This window comes from Pipistrellus hanaki, assembly GCF_964339955.1.
Source record: "Pipistrellus hanaki genome assembly, chromosome: 5".
NCBI classification, from domain to species: domain Eukaryota; kingdom Metazoa; phylum Chordata; class Mammalia; order Chiroptera; family Vespertilionidae; genus Pipistrellus; species Pipistrellus hanaki.
Window position 1 is genome coordinate 100,529,419 of NC_140507.1, and position 21,756 is coordinate 100,551,174.

General features: G+C 54.1%; 1 protein-coding gene and 1 long non-coding RNA gene across 2 annotated transcripts in view; one reads left to right on the plus strand and one right to left on the minus strand.

Moving 5' to 3' along the window:
• The window catches only part of LOC311622356, a 385,135-nt gene that overhangs the window by 309,441 nt on the left and 53,938 nt on the right, over window positions 1–21,756 (plus strand). The window lies entirely within an intron of this gene.
• LOC311622341 (bifunctional heparan sulfate N-deacetylase/N-sulfotransferase 4-like) overlaps window positions 1–21,756 on the minus strand; it is a 121,881-nt gene that overhangs the window by 19,048 nt on the left and 81,077 nt on the right. The window contains 1 exon segment of the mRNA XM_084883399.1: window positions 4,504–4,686. Within this exon segment, the coding sequence (XP_084739525.1) occupies window positions 4,504–4,686 (183 nt within the window).

A 21,756-nucleotide genomic window follows, 5' to 3' on the forward strand; every position in this document is an offset into this window, starting at 1 on the left:
ACAACAAAGGGTGTGAATTACCAGGGCCATCCCAGGGGCACGCGAGGAGAGCACATGAGGGGCAGATGTCTGCCTGCTGTGGGCGCCCGCCCCCAGGGAAGAGCTGTGGAGAGACAGCCCCTGAATACGCTCAGCACCGGTGGCCCCGCTGCTGTCCCCCCAGACACTCCCGGCACGTTTTAACGAGGCGACAAGCAGTTCACATGGCAGTCAGGCCGCATGCCCAGTGCTAATGAAAATGTACATGAGGAACCAGAGGAGATTAAACAGATGTCAAGGCTGTCAACAATAAGAATAAAGTTAAAAAAACAGACGTGATGATTATCGCTGCGCATGCTTTCTTTTTATTTGTGGTAATAAAACAAAGTGTGAATTAAAAGTCTAATGGAAAATGACAGTGGACTGAGTTTTTAAGAGGGAACCACGCGACATAGGAATGAGCACTTACCAATACAAGCAAGTCCCCGCTCACCGAGTGTGAGACTGTGCAGGGAGCCACTAAGACCAGTCTGCCCTGACCGCAAGGCTGTGGCGAATGGGCTGTACAATGTTTAATTGGGGCTAGTTATGCGTCTATGTTTTTAAAAATATGTTCTTATTGCCGTAGAGGGACAGGAAGGGAGAGGGAGAGAGAGAGAAACATCAATGAGAAAGACACCTGGCAGCTGCCTCCGGCACGCCCCCTCCTGGGGGATGAGCCTGCAACCCAGGCATGTGGCCTGACCAGGCATCGAACCCCCTCCTCTTGGTCCCGGGGAGGATGCGCGACCCCTGAGGCACATCCGCTGGGCTGAGTGTATGTCTTTATGAAACGGAGCGCACCGTGTGAGGGCTGTGTGCAGGCAGTGCGCACCGTGTGAGGGCTGTGTGCAGGCAGTGCGCACCGTGTGAGGGCTGTGTGCAGGCAGTGCGCACCGTGTGAGGGCTGTGTGCAGGCAGTGCGCACCGTGTGAAGGCTGTGTGCAGGCAGTGCGCACCGTGTGAAGGCTGTGTGCAGGCAGTGCGCACCGTGTGAGGGCTGTGTGCAGGCAGTGCGCACCGTGTGAGGGCTGTGTGCAGGCAGTGCGCACCGTGTGAGGGCTGTGTGCAGGCAGTGCGCACCGTGTGAGGGCTGTGTGCAGGCAGTGCGCACCGTGTGAGGGCTGTGTGCAGGCAGTGCGCACCGTGTGAGGGCTGTGTGCAGGCAGTGCGCACCGTGTGAGGGCTGTGTGCAGGCAGTGCGCACCGTGTGAGGGCTGTGTGCAGGCAGTGCGAACCGTGTGAGGGCTGTGTGCAGGCAGTGCGCACCGTGTGAGGGCTGTGTGCAGGCAGTGCGCACCGTGTGAGGGCTGTGTGCAGGCAGTGCGCACCGTGTGAGGGCTGTGTGCAGGCAGTGCGCACCGTGTGAGGGCTGTGTGCAGGCAGTGCGCACCGTGTGAGGGCTGTGTGCAGGCAGTGCGCACCGTGTGAAGGCTGTGTGCAGGCAGTGCGCACCGTGTGAGGGCTGTGTGCAGGCAGTGCGCACCGTGTGAGGGCTGTGTGCAGGCAGTGCGCACCGTGTGAGGGCTGTGTGCAGGCAGTGCGCACCGTGTGAAGGCTGTGTGCAGGCAGTGCGCACCGTGTGAGGGCTGTGTGCAGGCAGTGCGCACCGTGTGAAGGCTGTGTGCAGGCAGTGCGCACCGTGTGAGGGCTGTGTGCAGGCAGTGCGCACCGTGTGAAGGCTGTGTGCAGGCAGTGCGCACCGTGTGAAGGCTGTGTGCAGGCAGTGCGCACCGTGTGAAGGCTGTGTGCAGGCAGTGCGCACCGTGTGAAGGCTGTGTGCAGGCAGTGCGCACCGTGTGAAGGCTGTGTGCAGGCAGTGCGCACCGTGTGAAGGCTGTGTGCAGGCAGTGCGCACCGTGTGAAGGCTGTGTGCAGGCAGTGCGCACCGTGTGAGGGCTGTGTGCAGGCAGTGCGCACCGTGTGAGGGCTGTGTGCAGGCAGTGCGCACCGTGTGAGGGCTGTGTGCAGGCAGTGCGCACCGTGTGAGGGCTGTGTGCAGGCAGTGCGCACCGTGTGAGGGCTGTGTGCAGGCAGTGCGCACCGTGTGAAGGCTGTGTGCAGGCAGTGCGCACCGTGTGAAGGCTGTGTGCAGGCAGTGCGCACCGTGTGAAGGCTGTGTGCAGGCAGTGCGCACCGTGTGAAGGCTGTGTGCAGGCAGTGCGCACCGTGTGAAGGCTGTGTGCAGGCAGTGCGCACCGTGTGAAGGCTGTGTGCAGGCAGTGCGCACCGTGTGAAGGCTGTGTGCAGGCAGTGCGCACCGTGTGAAGGCTGTGTGCAGGCAGTGCGCACCGTGTGAAGGCTGTGTGCAGGCAGTGCACACCGTGTGAAGGCTGTGTGCAGGCAGTGCACACCGTGTGAAGGCTGCGGCCGGGTCACAGCGGGTGCTGCCGCGGTCACTCTGAGCGGAAGGAGCGGGCCGTGTCCTGCTTGTCTTTCCAGAGCCTTCCGCAGCTCATGGCCCGAGCGTGTCAGGTTTTCTCCGATGCGGCAGCGCTGCCCACGGCGTGGGCCGAGGGATCCCTGCCCTCCCGCCCTCGCTCCGGCCTCGCCGGCTCTGAAATTCCTCGGAGCAGGCGTGGCTTTGTTCACGGAGATGTTTGCAACTTGGCCTCCGTCCACAGAAGCCACGTAAGCGATGCACCTCCCGCAGTGCAGGGAGTCTCTTATCTCCGTCACTCAGATCTCTCACACAGGCCGTCGTGGTGACGGCTGAGCATTGCCAAACGTGTGTGAACGGCAGCCATGGCGACGGGGCTGTGCGAGCCTCCGCAGCCCTTCCCGGCGAGCTCTGTCCTTTAGGAAGAATGTCCCGGAATCTTCAACGAAAGCTCAGGCCCTGCCGCTGCTCCTGGGCGTCCTCCACAGCGACTGGTCCCGGAAATACCGTTCCACTTCCCGTTTCTAACGCAAACCTGCCCCGTGTTTCACACTGAACAACACGCAATATTCAGAATCATCATGTGACCCAATCACATGACATCACTCCTTAGCAAATACATAGTGTCCCTGGTACAAAACCCACACAACGAGCTAGCCTGAAAACTCAGTGTCTCACCTTTCCTAACGCAGAGGGGAGAGCAGAGGTGGGCGCTGGCATGCCAGCTGTCTGCTCCCCTCTTTAAGTCGCTGCTTTTTCTGGTGACTGTGCCGTGAATTGTATGTATCTCACAAGCAGACTTGTGTGAGAACAGGTGTAATTCACTCCCCATGATTTGTCAGCATCACACGTGTGTGCGAACCTGCTTCACCTTTATTCACCCCGGCGGGGTGTGCCTGTAGGCCCCTTATCGGGGAGGTCTGTCCTCCTTATGGGGAGGTCTGTCCTCCACGCCCTGCCTTCTCCAGAGCAGCCGCCTGGCCTCACGCGTGGGGCCGCTCAGTGGACACGCGCTGGGTGGGCCGGCCGCACAGACAGGCCACGGAGCGGGGATCCTGAGGGGAGAGCGGCGGCCCGAGGAGGGGAGAGGACGCAGTCCGTCTCGCGGGGATGCACCCCGAGGGATGCTGGGCCCAGCCTCCTGCTCGGCTCGGCCCTCGGGCCTGCCCGGCAGCCGGCTCCCCGCCCGTGGCTGGTGCATGGGAAGAGAGTGTGTGTGTGTGTGTGTGTGTGTGTGTGTGTGTGTGGTGGGGGCGGGGGGAGAGGAGACTTGTCCAGCTGAGGCGCACGGCAGAGGGTTGTGTTCCAGGCATTAAGGGTGGGAGGCTCCCTCTGTCTGTAAAAGCAATCCTTATGCTGGTCATTCTTTTATTATTTTATTTTATTACTAAATATATTCTTATTGATTTCAAAGAGGGGGAGAGAGAAAGAAACATCCATGATGAGAGAGAATCATGGATGGGCTGCCTCCTGCACGCCCCCTACTGGGGGTGGAGCCTGCAACCTGGGCTTGTGCCCTGACAGGAACCGAACCCTGACCTCTTGGTTTGTAGGCTGACACTTAACCACTGAGCCACGCTGGCTGGGCAGTGGTTCTTTCATTAATGGATCGGATCCCAGCAAAGCGTTCTTAGATCTATAGGAACGTAGCGCGTGTTAAAGACGGACTGCATTAAGCACGAGGTGGAAAAGGCTCTTTGCTTTTTATATTCATCCCCGCCCCCGCCCCGCCCCACGTAGTTCACACCCATGCAGAGTCTAGTCTCAGGGTCTCAGATTACAGCACTTGGGTGTCTGTTCCCTCCCATTCCCAGAGAGACGCCCTCCCCCTGAGAAGACACGAACCATCCAACCACATCCTCGAGGCAGAAGTCCCCAACCAAGGGACCGACAGCCGAAACCTCAGAAAACAGCACAACAGAAAAAGGCAACAGCCCATCACAAACCAACGGCGGCACCGAAGAGGATAAACCATTGGATAAAGACGCGGTGTCACACGCCGGTGTCCTCTGCGGCTGAGCGCCTCCCCGGCACTCACAGTCCCCCTCTCCGCCTCCCCCTCCCCCCCTTCCCGCACTCACAGTCCTCCCCCCTCCCCCCCGTACCTGCCAGAGCGGGTCCCTCTGCTCCGGGAAGAGCTCGAAGTACTTGCGGGCCAGCTGCAGGGGCGGCAGCGTGCGCAGGCGCAGGTGGGTCCAGCTCTGCAGGAAGCCGGCCAGGTTCACGAAGGTGTAGGAGCCCAGGCGGTCGTTGCCGTAGTTGGACAGGTGGGTCATGAAGATGCTGATCTGGAGGAGGAGCGAGGATGAGCACGGAGCCTGTGCGGAAGCTCACGTGCAAAGGAGCCCCAGCCCGGCAGTGCCTCCGTGGGGTTTCCTGAGAAGCAGAGCCATCCTTTTAGCTGGTGCGATGGGTGAGCCCCACCTCTCACTTCTATGTCGAAACTGTGGCCCAATGTGGCTGCACTGAGAGGTGAGGCCCTGAGGGAGGAACAAGGTTAAAGGAGGTCATAGGGCGGGCCCTGATCTGATAGGTGTGGTGGCTCTCTCTGTCCCTCCGTCTCTCTCTTTGTCTCTCTCTGTCCCTCCGTCTCTCCCTCACCCCCGTCAGTGCACAGAGAGGAGGTGGTGAGGACACAGCCAGAACGCAGCTGTCTGGCCTGAAGGAGAGGCCTCATGGGGCAGGGGGAGGGGAGAGGGCAAGGGGGGGCATATATAATAAAGATTATTATTATTATTTTTTTTTTTTCTAAAGAAAGAGCCGAAACTAGTTTGGCTCAGTGGATAGAGCATCAGTCTGAGGACTGAAAGGTCCCAGGTTCGATTCTGGTCAAGGCATGTACATTGGTTGTGGGCACTCCCCCGTTAGGGGGCATGCAGGAGGAAGCTGGTTGATGTTTCTCTCTCATCGATGTTTCTAGCATTTTATCCCTCTCCCTTCCTCTCTGTAAAAAAATCAATAAAATATATTTTAGAAGAAAAAAAATTAAAAATTAAGAAAAGAGGTAGTGTACTGGTGGACCGGGCCTCCATCAGGGACTCCAGCCTCAGAGCTGGGAGCTGGGAGACAACGGTCAGTGGTATGCTGCTGGGGCAGCTCTGCAGACACATGCCGGCGGGAAGCCACACGGGGATTTTTGCTTCAAACACCTCGCTCCCGGTCCTTCTGAACATTAGGATGGGCCCGGCCTCCTGGCTCAGTGGTGGAGCGTCGACCTATGCACCTGACAGTCAGGGTTCGATTCCCGGTCAGGGCACAGGCCCGGGTTTCGGGCGCGATCTCCGGTATGGGGCGTGCAGGAGGCAGCAGATCCATGATTCTCTCATCATTGATGTTTCTCTCTCTCCCTCTCCCTTCCTCTCTGAAACCAATAAAAATGTATTTAAAAGAAATTAAGACTGGAATTGGGCCCGGCATCCCTCAGTGTTCACTGAATGAGTGATACCACTTTCTGCATCAGCGTTCCCCATCGAGGCACCAGGGCCTCGAACCCAATCAAACCCGATGGTCTAACCTCCAGGCGAGCGAGTGGGAAGAGGGTCTAGGGCCCTGGGTGGACGCCTGCCCAGCCCTCTCCTGGGGAGGTGCAGGGGCCCACGGATACCGTCTCCTTCTAGGCCACATGTGTCAAACACAAGGCCCGCGGGCCAAATCCAGCCCGCCAGGCCTTGCAATGTGGCCCGCACCTCGCTGTCATCACTGCACTCCGCTGTCAGTTTATGACATTGTCAGTTTATGACTGTTCAGTAAACCATTCGGCCCGCGATTTAGGCTGGATTTTAGATTTTGGCCCCTTCTCTGATTGAGTTCGACACCCCTATGGCTAACAGGGAACAGTGACTGCCGGAGGAAGCTGAGTGTTTGCACAAAACTGACTGCGTTTAGCCCCAAACCCTCCCACACCCGCTAACCCTCTCACATGTTCCGACCTCACACCAACGCTAAAGGCCCGTCTTCCGTCCTGGGCTTCTGTGGCCAGAGACAGGGCAGAGTGGAGGCCAGACTGGCACTGCGGAAGGGCATCAGGAGCTGGTGTGACCGGACATGACCCAGGGGGCACCCCTCGGGGGCACAGAACGCTAACAAAGGCGGATTCGGTGAGGCCACAACCAAACAAAAACACCCCACACAGAAACACAAGCATGGAGGGCCCTGGAGAGCATCGTGCTGAGTGAAAGAAGCCAGTCAGAGAGAGACAGAATCACATGATCCGTAAGGCTCGTGTTCTCCTGTGCGCATGTGGGGCATGTGGCTTTCGGAAACGAACATGGGGTTTCGGTCACCACTGTGACATGCTGTCTGCGCCTGTGTAACGGCCGCCGTCAGTCACAGATGTGCACGCGTAAGCATGGTCCCCAGACCCATGTCCCAGGCCCACAGGCACTCCCTTGTCCTTTATTTATTTTTTAATATACAGTGGTGCCTCACACAACGAACTTAATTCGTTCCAGGAGCAAGCTTGTTATGCGGAAAGTTCGTTATGTGAAAAGCGTTTTCCCATAACAATACATGTTAAAAAAAATAATTCGTTCTGTAGCATAAAATATGCTAAGATGACATAAAAAAATATGCTAAGATGACATATTTTTATTTAGATACATCTAAAAACATAATTTTTTAAAAAAAAACACACACACATTTTTTTAATTTTAAGACAGACTATGTAGAGTCTACCGAATCTTGCACATCTTCATCCATTTTCTGCTTTTTGGCCGATGGTTTCATGAAAAACCTGTCCAAAGTTCGCTGTGCGAGGCGTTCGTTATGCGAGGCACCACTGTATATATTTTATTGATTTTTTTATAGAGAGGAAGGGAGAGGGAGAGAGAATTAGGAACATTGATGAGAGAGAAACATCGATCAGCTGTCTCCTGCACACCTCCCACAGGGATGTGCCCACAACCAAGGTACATGCCCTTGACAGAAATCCAACCTGGGACCCTTCAGTCCGCAGGCCAACGCTCTATCCCCTGAGCCACACCAGCTAGCACTCCCTTGTCTTACAAACATGAAGTCCTGCTAGGTGCATGTGAAAGGCATTGGGGCTGGAATGACCTTTTAACCTTGGGAACGGCCCCCCCACCCCCGATTCCACAGGAAGCTGAAGGCTGGGGGTGGGGGGGCGTATGGGGAGGCTAGACACACTCTTCCCAGCAGGAGGCAGGCAGCAGAGGGTTAAAACAATATCTAAAATAATAACTGAGCGGCCGGGCCCAGAGCAGCCAGGCCCAGAGCAGCAGCAGCCAGGCCGAGAGCGGCCAGGCCCGGAGCAGCTGGGTCGGGAGCAGCCAGGCCCGAAGCAGCAGCATCCAGGCCTGGAGCGGCAGCGGCCAGACCCGGGGCAGCTGATTGTGGAGCGGACCAGAGCAACAGAGGTCAGGCCCGAAGCAGCCAGGCCCGAAACAGCTCACTCCTCGCCTGCCCATGCTCCAGGGCTGCTTCTCAGACATGGCTGGAAACTTTTGGGGGAACTTGAGGGTCTGCTGAATCAAGTGATGAAAGCTTAGATTTGATGTGTTGAGTTATTATAGTGCTGGGGTGTTGATCTGTGAATGCCTTGTGTGGGGTCTGGATGAGGTTGGTTGATCTATTTGGAAATGTCTTTTGTGTGAAGTGTATCCTTGGGCACGTGGAGGTATTATTGATTTGAGAAAATACTAAGTAATTGATTTACTACCTGAAAAATTTAAAGTTCTGAAAGTTTAAAGTCTCTTGCCAAAAAAGAGGTTTTAAAGCTAACACCTTAATTTTAATGGAGAAAGGGGAAGACAAGCCCTTCCCACCCAGAACAGGTAATCCAATTCCAGCAAGCAGCTATCTTTAAACAATATGTTCATTTACATTTGAATGGCTACAGCTTTTTGATAGCCTAAGGGCAAGTTTACATGTAAACAAGTTTGCTTCTCAATTCCCAGGGCAGAAAAAAACAAGGTTTAAAATTATTAGATTTTAAAATGTATTCTTAGAAGTGTAAAAGTTTATTAATTAAAAACAACAACAACAACAACAACAACAAAAAGGAGATTGAAAAACCTGATGAACAATATTAGCTGTTGATTGTAGTAGAGCCGGCGATAAGGGAGGGGAGTGGACTGACAATTCTCGGGGAAAGGGGGAGTGGTGGATGCGGGAAGAGTCTGAACATAAACTGTGCACCTATGGATGAGGACAATGGGGGTGGGGAAAGGGCAGAGGGTGGGGTGGGAACCTGGTGGATGGGGGAAGAAATGAGGAACCTTTGTAATAATATGAACAATAAAGATTGGTTTAAATAAAAATAAAATAAAATAAAATAAAATAAAATAAAATAATAACTGAACGGCACACAGCACTGAGCGCGTGGGGTGTGAATCCAGGCCTTCCCAGTGTGCAATGATAAAGCCCTCTCAGTGTCCCAGAGGAGGTACAGCCCCGCTGCTCTCTCGGGTAGGGAAACTGAGGCACAGTTAGTAAACCTGTCCAGTCCCCTGTCTGGTTACTACAGGACAGGACTTAAAGCCTGGCAGCTGGAGTCCCAAGTCAGACACGTGACATGCCTGACACCTCCCCACAGAGCTCGGAGTTTACAGGAGTGCTATTCCTTCCTCCTTTTTATAAAAACAGACAGATTTGTAGGTCTCTGTCTACAGAAGGAGGTGCAAATCCCCGTAAGGGTCATCTCAGTGCCTATAGGTTTCTCATTTTCTCCCAAACTGATGGCAGAGGAGACATGACTTTGGAGCCTGACAGAGAGCTTCCAGGACAAGGAGCCAGTGTTCTGGAGGGACATTACGGAGAGACACAAACGTATCTCAAAGGCAGAGTCACGCCATAGCCCTCAGCGCCCCCTACCTCCCCTTCCCCTTTATCCTAAAGGTCAGCAGAGAAAGGCCCTTTGAGAACATGCCTTCCCACAGCACGCACAGATAAAAATCTAAATTAATGCCCGATGCCAGCGCCACACTGTCCCTGAGCTGTGTGTGGGCCAATGTCTGTCTGTCTGTTTGTCTCTCTCAGGAAGTGCCTGCTGGGCAAGACTAAATTCCGGAGTTTCCAGAATGTACCGTGGTGTCAGGAGTCCATGACCATGGAGTTGCCGTTGTTCTCAGGAGAACTTTATGATCCGCACCAAGAACATGCACCTGGTCCCAGCCTCTGCCCTCACCTCCCGTCACGGCTGTGGTGGAGAAGTGAGGCCGTGAGAGCGAGGGATGCTGGGTAGTTAGCGCCTCACGACTGAATTGTTCTGGGAACCGGCTGCAGCGGACCCTAAGTCACAGAGTGAAGTCCCCGGATGCCACCGCCTGCCTCTGGGCTGTGACTTCAAGGTGGAGATTTAAGGCACCAAGACTCTCCAAAATCTGACAAAAGTATGAATGAGACCACTACCGAGAGAATTAAAGCCATGTGTGTCCTATGGGCAGGTGCATGTTACGTTCATCAGGTGTTAACAAAGCTTCCCGGTCACTCCTTCCCAGTCATCCTTCCAGAGTCTCCTCAGGCGGGAGCTGGGCTCAGAGGGCCATGTAAGCCGAGGACAGGGCCTGGGAGCCGCCACAGCCGCCTGTGGGTCTCAGCGGACCTGTGCGTCCATTCTAATGACCCTTGGCTGAGAATTCACTTGGGCACCGTGACCATGACTTAGGCTAGCCCTGCTGCACAGGGACCATGACATGTTTCTTTGTCTCCCCATTTGCCTGCATCCCTGTGTTTATTCCTAAATATTAGGTAGAGCTGCTGGTCTCCTGGAATTGTAGAGTGGCCTTGTGTAATAGATGTCCTGTAGGGTCCAGTGGCTCAGACTCCCCAGTTCCCTGAGGTGGGCACTCTAGGTGACCCCGTTTGTGGGCTGTGTGCACAGTCTTGTTGCAGTTGAGCCTTGATTGCTGTTGGTGTCACTGGAGGAATTGACCTCCAGGCCAATTGGTTGTGAGGGCCAGCTGTAACTACAATAGGAGAATGCTGCTGTGCAGGAGACTCCCCTATGGAGCAGGACTTGCTTCAGTGGGGCTTTGGTGCTCACTGAGTCTGCCCCTTGGGTGTGTCACTGGTGGATGTGGTAGGATCACAGTCTGGAGTGGGCTACAGCTGTCCTCTGGGTGCACAGGCTCTGGGACCTCCTGGGAGGTACAAAGTCAGCCACTGCCTGTGCCTTGCCTGGGGCCACCTGTCAGAAGCTACAGAGCAATCTGCAGAAGGCTGCTACTTGCATTGGGCTTGGAAGTGCCCATGAAGGCCAAGCTGTGAAGGCAAGCTGCTGCTGGTGCCAGACCTGTGACCTCCTATTGAGAGTATGGAGCTGGCTGAGGCTAGTATCTTCTTGTTTGAGAGATTTTAGCAAAGTCTGAAGCCTGAGCCAGGCCAGGTCATTCATATGCAAACAGCTTGGGTGGGGCTGCAAATTGGGTTGGGGTGGTCTCAGAGAATCACAAAGGTGGGACAAAACAGTGTGAGCCAGGTTGATGGAGACTCAGATAGGCTGCCAGTCAGCACTGTAGTGGGGAGGTCTCAGCAGAGGGACAATGACCTCTGCTAGCTCTTTAGTTAGGGAGAAAGTGTCCTAGAGTTCTTGCCCCAATGCCAGCCAATCCAGTTCCTCCTGGTATGCCCCTGGGCCACCCCACCCTTCTGTCTCAGAGCTGGAGTTCTGAGGAAGTCCATGCACTGGCCCTTTAGGAGGAACTGCTGGGACTCCGCAGCCTCCCTGTCACTCAACCACAATCCCCACTGGTTTGTACAGCCTGAAGTTATGGGGGCTTTTCTTCCCAGCTCTGGAATCATGAGCGGGCGTCTGGTGTGGGGCTGGGACACCTTGTTCCTCAGGGTTGGCCTCTGCAGTTGACATTCTTCTCTATTTCTCTGAGTGTAGGGCCTGCTTCAGCCAGATTCCAGGCGGTCCTGAGTGACGGTTGTTCTGTATTTTACTTGTAATTTTGATGTGGTGTGGGAGGTGGTGAGTACTCTTTGCCAAGGTGCCATCTTGGTTCTCTCTCCTATTTACTTTGAATCTAATCCTCCCAAAGCACCACCTGGAGCAGGTGTCCCTCTGACTTGGTGCCACTGTTGGCAGATGTCGCTCACAGGGCCTGGAATTACTGCAGCCCAGAGGCAGTCGTTCAGACATGAGCTTTTATCTCTTCTGCGACCAAAACCGGCAGGGGCGTCACGCCCAGTGGAAGAGTTCCAGGATGAGATGTCAGAGCTAACACCCGCAGGCCACGGCGGTGGCCACCAGAGGTCCCCAGGCTCTCTGCCATCACGCGGGCTGGGCTGCCCTGGTCCAAGCCTCTACCCCATCCCTCCCTCCACCCTCTGCCCCCAGCTCTGTTATTATCAAACAGAAAACAAGTCTAAATCCTCCCTCTTTCTGTTGCGGAAACAGAAAACAGAATGTGAAGGCTCTGGAGTTCATTTTTTATGAGACACATAAGGCATTTCTGAATGCCAGATGCGAGACGCATGCGCCGACTGTGGGAAGATGGCTACCTGTGGAATGAACTCATGTAATGATGAGTCTGCATATAGTCCAAGGAGAAAGAAGTTTTGAACATAGCAATGTGTTAATTGTGATACTAGGGAATCAGGCCTACATTCTAGCCGCTGAACTAAACGTTTGTTTTTAATGTGGAGTGGGTGCAGTGAAGAAAACAGCGCTAATCAAAGAGTTTAAAAGCCAAAAGGGACAGAGAAGAAGGTTATCCTGGGAGTCCACTGACTGTGTGAGTCAGAAAGCTCCAGAAAATCACTTTGGGCTGCTGTCCTGTCCCAAGTCAAGTTGGTAGGTTTGCGCACAGTAGGACAGCCCAGCAGGAAATCTGAGACCAGATGTGGGGACTGAGGACTGTTCCTGGGTCAGGTGGCTCCCGGAACCCGACTTTTCTACCATACTGAGGACCACCTGTGTCCAGTCTGCGGACACTCCATGAGCTGGGGGCTGGGGGACTTTCTGCCAAACGGACAGCACTGTGCGAAGCTCTCGTCCTCACACCCGGCCAGCTGCAGTGACCAGCAAGCAGTTACCAATCCCACAGCCTGTAAGCCATTAGATGTCTGACTCGGAGCTAAGAACGCCTTTTGTAAGCAAAGGCAGTCTCTTGCGTGACCGGACCCAGCTGCAGCCCATGCTCCTCAGTGTGACTCTTGTTGAACCAGGGAGAGCTGGGCACGTGGATTCCAGAGTAAAAACCACTCGATTTGATACCTAATCCATGGAGCTCTTTCGTAGTCTTCATATTATGTCCTCCCCCCGCCCCCCACCATGGATTTTTAGAGAGATTGGAAGGGAGGGGTGGAGAGGAGAGAGAAAAGAGAGAGAGAGGGGAACATTGATGAGAGAGAGAGACATCCATTGGTTGCCTCCCACACCCAGCCTGACTGGGGCAGGGGATCCAACCTGCAACCCAGGCACGTGCCTCGGACTGGAATCGGTAAGGCCTGGGCTTCCTGTTATCTATACTGATCTATACTAATAAAATTGTAATATGCTAATTAGACCAGGTGACCTTCAGTGCAAAGCCAGGGCTGTGAGGGAAGCCCCGGTCCCGAGTGCCAGAGGGAAGTCAGTGCCGGCAGCAGGGAAGGAAGGCCTACCCTTGCACGAATTTCATACATCGGGCCTCTAGTATCTCAGTAAATGCAGCTTTTCCAGCCAGCCTCAGCCTGGTGGCTGCAGTGGCCAATCAGCATGGAGGAGACTGTTCCATAGTCCTTACTTCCCTTTGGGAAAGGCCAGGAGCAGGTGCTATTCCCAGCCGCTGTGCCCTGAGCTCTGTCTGCTCGCCCCAGCCCCAGCCCCAGCCCTGCACCCCGGCCAGAGCCCCCAGCCCTCCCCTGCCCCTCAGGCCCAGCGCCTGACACATCAGGGATGTGCCTGTTATCTGCTGCCCATCCCCCACTCCCACGTTAGAGGTGGGTGCCCGGGGCCCAGCCTCCAGCGTGGTCGTCCCTTGGGGTCCCCAGACAACTGGCCCGGAGAATGGGATCTACCGGTTGTTGGCACAAACACTGGCACACAGGCCCTGGCACAAAGCCTGTTCCGAGTCGGGAGAGCAGGGCTCCCTCAGGGAGGTCTCTGGAGAGGCCCGTACCTGCCCGCCAGCCTCAGCCCTGCCCCTCCGTCCCCCACACCTTCCCAGCCACGTGGCTACAGTGCAGACCTTCCCCATGGCATTCCAGCGGGCGCCCCGATCCTCGTGTAGGAAGCTGAGCTCAGAGATGGTGAGGCTCTAGCAACTTCCTCCCCACATGTCAGAGCAGCTCTGGCCTGGTCCTCTGCCTGCTCAGAACCCACAGCCCGCTGCCCGGCCTCACTGTGAGTGGTGCTCTCGTGGGTCCGTGGGCTTCCCTCCCATCCCAAGATGCACTCCTGCGGGTTTATTCTCCCTGCCTCCACAGGGCTTGCCTGTAGTCCTCTGGTCTCTTTTTCTAAAGTAGCCTCCGGAGAATCATAGATCAGCTGTCGCCTGTGGGTCCCACACCGGGGATGGAGCCCTGACCGGGAATCGAACCATGATCTCCTGATTCAGAGGTCAATACTCAACCACTGAGCCACTCCGGTGGAATTTAATGAACAAAATGAACTGACCAACAAAATGAGATCCAAAGCAGGGAGGCACAGGACAGACTGACATACCTTGATGTGGGGGTGGGGAGATGAAAAGAGATAAACCAAAGACCTTATGTTCTTATAGGCACAGCCCATGGACACGGGCTCTAGGGTAGGGAAGACCTGGGTGGGGGGTGTGGCTGGGAGGAGGGGGGAAAGGGTGGAAATGGGAGACTCCTATAATACTATTAACAATAAAATAGCCGAAACCAGTTTGGCACAGTGGATAGAGCTTCGGCCTGCGGACTGAAAGGTCCCAGGTTCGATTCTGGTCAAGGGCACATACCTTGGTTGCGGGCACTCCCCCAATAGGGGGTGTGCAAGAGGCAGCTGATCAATGATTCTCTCTCATCAATGTTACTAACTTCTGTTCCTCTCTCTTCCTCTCTGTAAAAAAATCAATAAAAATATATTAAAAAAACACATTAAAATATATTAAATATGAAACAACAATAAAATATATTAAAACATGAAACATTAGCCTTGGACTCTGATGCCTAGAGATGCCGCTGGTCTTCCCACCTCCCCCACCACATTCTCTAAATTCCTTCCCTTCCCCCAGGCACTGACTCATTCCTGCCTTTCTCTCTGGCTTTGGCTTTGACCTTTAAAACAAAACTCTCTTTTGAAAGCCCCTAAGAACTTCTGGTGGGAAAATCCAAGGTCCTCACCCCTGACAGGCCGGCCCTGCCTGACAAGGCTGACTTTCCTCTGACCTTGAAAGCCTAGTCCACCCGTTCCTTCTCTCTCACTGACCCTTCCCCCTCGCTCCCTAAGTCCTGGGCTCCGGGCCCTGGCGTGTCTCTTTCTGGGCCCTGGCATGTCTCTTCAGGCCCTGGCGTGTCTCTCCGGGCCCTGGCGTGTCTCTTTCTGGGCCCTGGCATGTCTCTTCAGGCCCTGGCGTGTCTCTCTGGGCCCTGGTGCCCCTCTCTGGGCCCTGGTGCCCCTCTTTGGGCCCTGGCGTGTCTCTCCGGGCCCCGGCGTGTCTCTCTGGGCCCTGGCGTGTCTCTCTGGGCCCTGGTGCCCCTCTCTGGGCCCTGGTGCCCCTCTTCGGGCCCTGGCGTGTCTCTCCGGGCCCTGGCGTGTCTCTTTGGGCCCTGGCGTGTCTCTCCGGGCCCTGGTGCCCCTCTCCGGGCCCTGGCGTGTCTCTCGGGGCCCCGGCGTGTCTCTCTGGGCCCTGTGCCCTTCTCGTTCTACTTCTGCTTCCTTTGCCATCAGAGGTGCTGAGCCCGCCCCACGACTGTCTCTAGGTCGCTTCACATGCTTCTCAACTCAGTTTTCTCTCCAATCCAGCTCCCCTCACCATCCTCCTGGAAGCTGTGTCTGTGACTCCTGTCTCCCTGGCTCCCCAGCCTGGCAGTCACAGGCCTGCCATTCAGCCATAGCTCTGTTCTCTCGCAATCCTGTCCTTCCGTTTGCATGTCCATCCTTCTAAAGCAGCCTTTCTATGTCTCTTTAGCTTTACATAGGAAGCTCCTGGCTGGCCTCTACTTCTACCTTTTCTCCTGTGAAAAATAATGTAAATGCAACTACTTCAAAATGCCACTGATTGCCCGGCTGGTGTGGCCCAGTGGTTGGGTGTCATCCGATGAACCAAGAGGTCACTGGTTTGCTTCTGGTCAGGGCACATGTCCAGGTTGCATCCCCAGGAGGGGGTGTGCAGGAGGCAGCTGGTTGATGTCTTATGGATGTTCCCTTCTCTCTCCCTTCTCTCTTCCTCTCTCTTTATAATCAATAAAAACATATTTTTAAAAAATGGCGCTGGAGCTGCCAACCCAGCTCCTCAGACTTCTGGAAGTTGAAGCTGGGCAGAACAGCCTGTGGGCGGCCGAGAGCAGCTCTGCCTCCCAGCTCGTGCTGGCTGGACTGCTGCTGCCATGCAGGTCAGCACTGCAGACGCCCCTCCTGGAGGGATCACCCAGCACAGTGCTTCCCCCCGGCTGAGGCTGCGCCCCTCCCTCCCAGCCCCTCACCCTCCCGCCGATGGGAACCCTGGGCCATTCTCCTGGGTCAAAAGGAAAGGCTTGCCGCCTCTCGCTTTGGGCTTTTGTTTTAGACCCGCCGCTCTGATGACCAACGAGTGTGCGACCACAGTACATGCTACCCTTTACCTCTCTGCACACGATGTGCCACAATCCTCACAGCTCCACTATGGGGAACACTCAGCCTAGTCCGATGGTCAGCAAACTCATCTGCAGCAGAGCGGCAAACGGCGGCTTTTCAGGTGCATGTGCCACAACCCCTGTTTGCCGACCACTGTTTTAGGCGAACAGCCCATGGTTCCCTCAGCACCAGCACCAGCACCAGGATTCTCACACCGAGCATCGCTGCCCTCCTCCCTCCGACACGCCACTGCTGCTGGGGCCCGGGCACCACGGACACTGCGGACGGCGTGGCCGGGGGGCGCTGAGCCCACCCGCAGGCCAGGCGGGCGCCGGGTCCCCTTGGGCCTCACCGGCTGGGCGGGCGCCGGGTCACCATGGGGCACCGGGTCCCCGCGGGCCTCACCGGGCACCTGTCCCCCGTCCACACACGCCTGAGCAGGCCGGCGCTTTCCATCTCCGACTGCGGACACCACACAGACGGTCTGAGCCGTCATATGGTGAGCGGCCGCGTGGCTGTGCCCACAGGCTGGTACAGGCTCGGTTACCTGGTGCCACTAGCATGTCTCCTCTCAGACTCAGGCAGAGTGGGTTTACCTGTCTCTGTAACTTCACCAGCATGTTTATGTTTACCATCACAGAACCACCGTTAACTCGTAGATTTAAGAGTTGGTCGTTAACACGCATCGGACCAGTGGTTTTATTGCCAGCCTCACCCGGTGGCCAGGTAAGTTTCTATTGAACGATTGCAAAAATGTTAAAGGCAGGCTTTAAATGATAACATAAATGTTAAAGGCAGGCTTTAAAATTAAATACCAAAAAGGGCATTTTGAAGTTATTTATTACATGTTCTTACATGCTACTATCCTCTTACTATACTTTGTGAAACACTGTAATAGGAAGCGAGAATTCTCGTGATCCATCCGTTAAGACGGACACAGACACACACACACACACAGAGACACACACCTGTGTGTATGTGTGTGTGTCTGTGTGTTTGTGTGTCTCTGTGTATGTGTCTCTGTGTGTGTGTGTATGTGTGTGTGTCTGTGTGTCTCTGTGTATGTGTCTCCATGTGTGTGTGTGTCTGTGTCTCTGTGTGTGTCTCTGTGTGTGTGCGGGTGTGTGTCTCTTTGTGTGTGTGTGTCTGTGTATGTGTGTGTGTGGGTGTGTGTGTCTCTTTGTGTGTGTGTGTGTCTCTGTGTATGTTTCTTTGTGTGTGTGTATATGTGTGTGTGCCTGTGTGTGTCTCTGTGTGTGTGGGGGTGTGTGTCTCTTTGTGTGTGTGTGTGTGTGTGTATGTGTGTGTCTGTGTCTCTTCCCTGCCTGGCCCAGACGCCCTGGCACGGCGGGACGGCTTCGTCTCTTCCTCTCCATAAACCTGCCTGCGGCTCACGTACAGCCTCAGCCTCCCCACGTGCCCCCTGAGACCCTTACAGGATGCTAACTTGTGGGAACACAGCTCGTCTGGGGCGCACACATCCTGACAAAACGGTACAGACAGCACTGCCCTTCACAATGCCTCCCGTGGCCACACAGCCTCTGCCATGTGCTGGCGTGGACTTCTCACCCGCTGCCCCGGCTCCCAGCGAGGTGAGAGCTGGCTGGGGGTCGGATGCCTGTAACGCAGGGACAGGCTGTGCGGGGCTGTGCGGGGCCGTGCGGGGTGAGGGCTGCAGAGACCTCGGGGTGAGGCACAAAGGCGGGCTGGTTGCTGTCAGGCTTTCTCTCTGTTTTCTGTTCTGGCTGGTTTCATGCAGGTTTGTTTTTGTTTTAAGGATAATATGCCTCAAAGTGCTTGGAAATGATCCTCACCCCTCGTTTTTGGAGCCCCACTATGTGCAACAAGCCATGGAATGAATGCTGTTTGTTCACTCATGGGATGAATGACTTCTCTCAGTCCGTTAGAGGGTACCCGATTTTCCAGTCAACATTTTCCAATTAACGGGAACGGGGAGCAGCCGATCCCGGTGCCGTGCTCTCCGTGGCCGTGCATCACAGATTCATTCCGGGCAATCAGGAGCCGAGTCAGCCATTTGTTACCTTAAAGGGCCGCTCCTGACACGGCGATACATTTCCCTGTACTCTCTCTCGCAGGGAGCAGGTTTCAGCTCCGCAGCCTCCGCACCGCACGCTCATTCATTACCTCCCCTCCCTCCTCCCTGCCGCCTCTGCTCATTCATTACCTCCCCTCCGCTGCTCACTGGGGCTGACGCTGACAGAGAGCTTTCCCACACGGAGCCCATTGGTTCCCATTAACGAGGAGATGGGGGAGGGCGGCTCGCGGACAGGAGGAATTAGAAAAAGAAAAATGATGACGCCTGGGATCAATGTTTCTGCGCGTCATAACGTAATAAACTATAAAATATGAAGCTGAGAGCATTCTCTGCTGTCAGGTGATGCTTTGCGTCATTTAGAAACTCTGGATTAAGAAGGGGATGGGGGGGATTGGGAAGAGAGATGGGAGTCCCACTGGGGAAGAGAAATTGCGCAGAGGCTCGCATTAGGGAGAAACACGGATCCCGCACCTGGATTTGGTGATGAAAGTTGCTTCTGTGTCTGTCTGGACTGTAATTCTTCCATCAGGCTATTGCCTCCAGCATCATTTCCTGCTATAAAAGCAGATATTTGGTCTCAGCTGGTGTGGCTCAGTGATTGAGTATCGTCCCATGAACCAGGAGATCATGATTCAATTCCTGTCAGGGCACATACCCGGGTTGCAGGCTCCATCCCCAGTAGGGGGCATGCTGGAGGCAGCTGATCAATGACTCTCTCTTATCATTGCCCTTTCTTTCTTTCTCTCTCCCTTCTTCTCTGAAATCAGTAAAAAAAAAATATTTTTACAAAGGAGATGTTTGGGGGAGCATTCCTCAGTCACATAGCTCTCCCCAGAAACATGCTCTCTGAGAACACGGCTGTGACTAACCCCCTCCACGCACCCACACAGTCACGAGGCACGGAAGATGCTTCATGGGTAGGCTGTCCGCCCTAAGGCAGCCCAGCGCAACCTCCCGGTCTGTCTGGCTGGAGCCGGTGACTGAGCGTGGAGAAGCCGGACACATCCCCCCAGCTCTGCCCGAGCGACCGCCGTGCATTTATTCTCCACAATTAGGCCGTTTGTCCGGGCTGGAGCCTCTGCACAGTTTGTAAACACTGGGCTTTCGGTTAATGAGAGAAATGACTCCTCATGTTCCTGGGAGATTCATGGTCCTGTTTTCTTTGCTGCCGTGTCTGAGCTTCCCAGAAAGAAGCACTGGAGGCCGCTTAGTCCAGGGGGCAGGAAAGCCAGTGCCCGCTGCGGAGCTCGGCACAAAGGTTTTGTTTAGCGTGAGACCCGTCTCCGGCAGGTGCGTAGGGGTGGGCGGAGGGAGACGTCCTGGGAGACGCACAGCAAAGGAGAATGGTCATGGGAATGACGTACGCCCGTCACACCCAGGGACGATGCAAACACGCCCAGGGCGCCCGGCACGTCTGACCCAGCAGGAGAGCTGCGTGCTGAGATGGAAGTGAAAGGAAGGGATCGGACTCTGCTGTATGGTGATACATGTTTTCAAACTTCTAAAAAAATTCATACTGTGTTCTTGGATTGGTAGAATCAACGTCATTAAAATGTCCATACTCCCCAAGGCAATCTACATATGCAATGCACTCCTCATTAAGGTACCAATGGCATATTTCACAGATCTAGAACAGACACTCCAAAAATCTATATGGAACAAAAAAAGGACCCCAAATAGCTGCAGCAATCTTGAGAAAGAAGAACAAAGTTGTAGGAATCACAATATCAGATATCAAGCTGTATTACAAAGCCTCTGCTCTCAAAACTGCCTGGTACTGGCACAAGACCAGACACATAGACCAAAGGAACAGAACAGAGAACCCAGGGATCGACCCAAACCACTTTGCTCAATTAATATTTGACAAAGGAGGCAAGACAGTCTCTTCAATAAATGGTGTTGGGAAAACTGGACACATATGTGCAAAAAAAACCCCAACAACAACAAAACAAAACAAAGCTAGTCCACCAACTTACTCCATTCACAAGCATAAACTCAAAATGGACAAAAGACTTAAATGTAAGTCATGCAACCATAAAAATCCTAAAAGAAACCATAGGCAGCTAAATCTCAGACATCTCTTATAGCAATATGTTTTCCAACACAGCTCCTAGGATAAAGGGTACAAAGGAGAAAGTAAATAAATGAACTACATCAAAATTAAAAAGATTTTTTTTTTTTTTTTTTTTTTTTTTTTACAGCAAAATAAGCCATCAACAAAACAAGAGAGCCCACTGCACGGGGAAACGTATTTGCAGTGACACATCCAATTAGGGGTTAATCTCCAAAATGTATATGGAACTCGTACAACTTAACAAAGGGAAGGTAAACATCAAATTAAAAAATGGGCAAAGGACCTAAATAGACACTTCTCCAAAGTCGACATCCAGAAGATCCAGAGACATATGAAAAAATGCTCAAAGTCACTGATCATCAGAGAGATGCAAATCAAAATGACAATGAGGTACCATCACACCTGTCAGAATGGCTACCATCAACAAACCAACAAATGACAAATGCTGGGAGGATGCAGAGAAAAGGAACCCTCGTGCACTGCTGGTGGGAGTGCAGACTGGGGCAGCCGCTGTGGAGAACAGTATGGAGTTTCCTTAAAAAGTTAAATATGGAACTGCCATTTGATCCAGGGATCCCACTTCTAGGAATATATCCTAAGAATCCCAAAACACTAATCAGAAAGCATATCTGCACCCTTATGTTCACAGCAACACAAGTTACAATAGCCAAGATCTGGAAACAGCTCAAGTGCCTATCGGCAGACGAGTGGATAAGAAGCTGTGGTACATCTACACCATGGAATACTATGCTGCGGTGAAAAAAAGAATCTCTTACCCTTTGAGACAGCATGGAGGGGCCTGGAGAGTGTCGTGTTAAGTGAAATAAGCCAGTCAGAGAAAGACAAGTGTCACATGACCTCATCATATGTGGATGAATAAAATAGATCCAGAGACATGGGAGCATGGAACAGACTGTCGAATTTCAGAGGGAAGGTAGGGATGAGGGGGAAGGAGGAGAGATTAACCAGGGAACTCATATGCCTACTAGGCACCTGTTGCAGGAATATTCCCGCAAGACTTCCAGCAGGCTTCCTTCTCGCCACCGCCACCTCTCCTGACCCCCACCTCTCCCGCTGCGGCGGGCGGCCACCACCACCGCTATCTCTGTGGCCGTGCGCACTGCCACCACCACTGCATAAACACCGTGGGGACACGTGTACACACCTGTGACTGAGCTAGAAGTCGTGCACAGGGTGGGCAGAGGTAGGTTCACAGATGTTCAAGTGGGAAAAAATAAAATAATAAAGGACAATACAAAGACAGCCTTTCATGTGCTCATGCCTGTAAACCCCACTCTGCATTCCTGAGTACAGAAGCATGTTTTATAAAATGTGTAATCGCATGTTTTATAAAATGTTCTACGTGGAACATGGTCCAATGGCTGTGGTTTTCTCTAAGGCACGGCATTCACAGAAGATCAAAACGGAAACCGCCAGAGAGCACCAAGCCCCTCCCTGCTGCATCGCTACCCCCTCCCCCCCTCCCCCCTCCCCCCCTTTCCCCCCTCCCCCCCCTTCACCCCCTCACCCCCTCTCCCCCC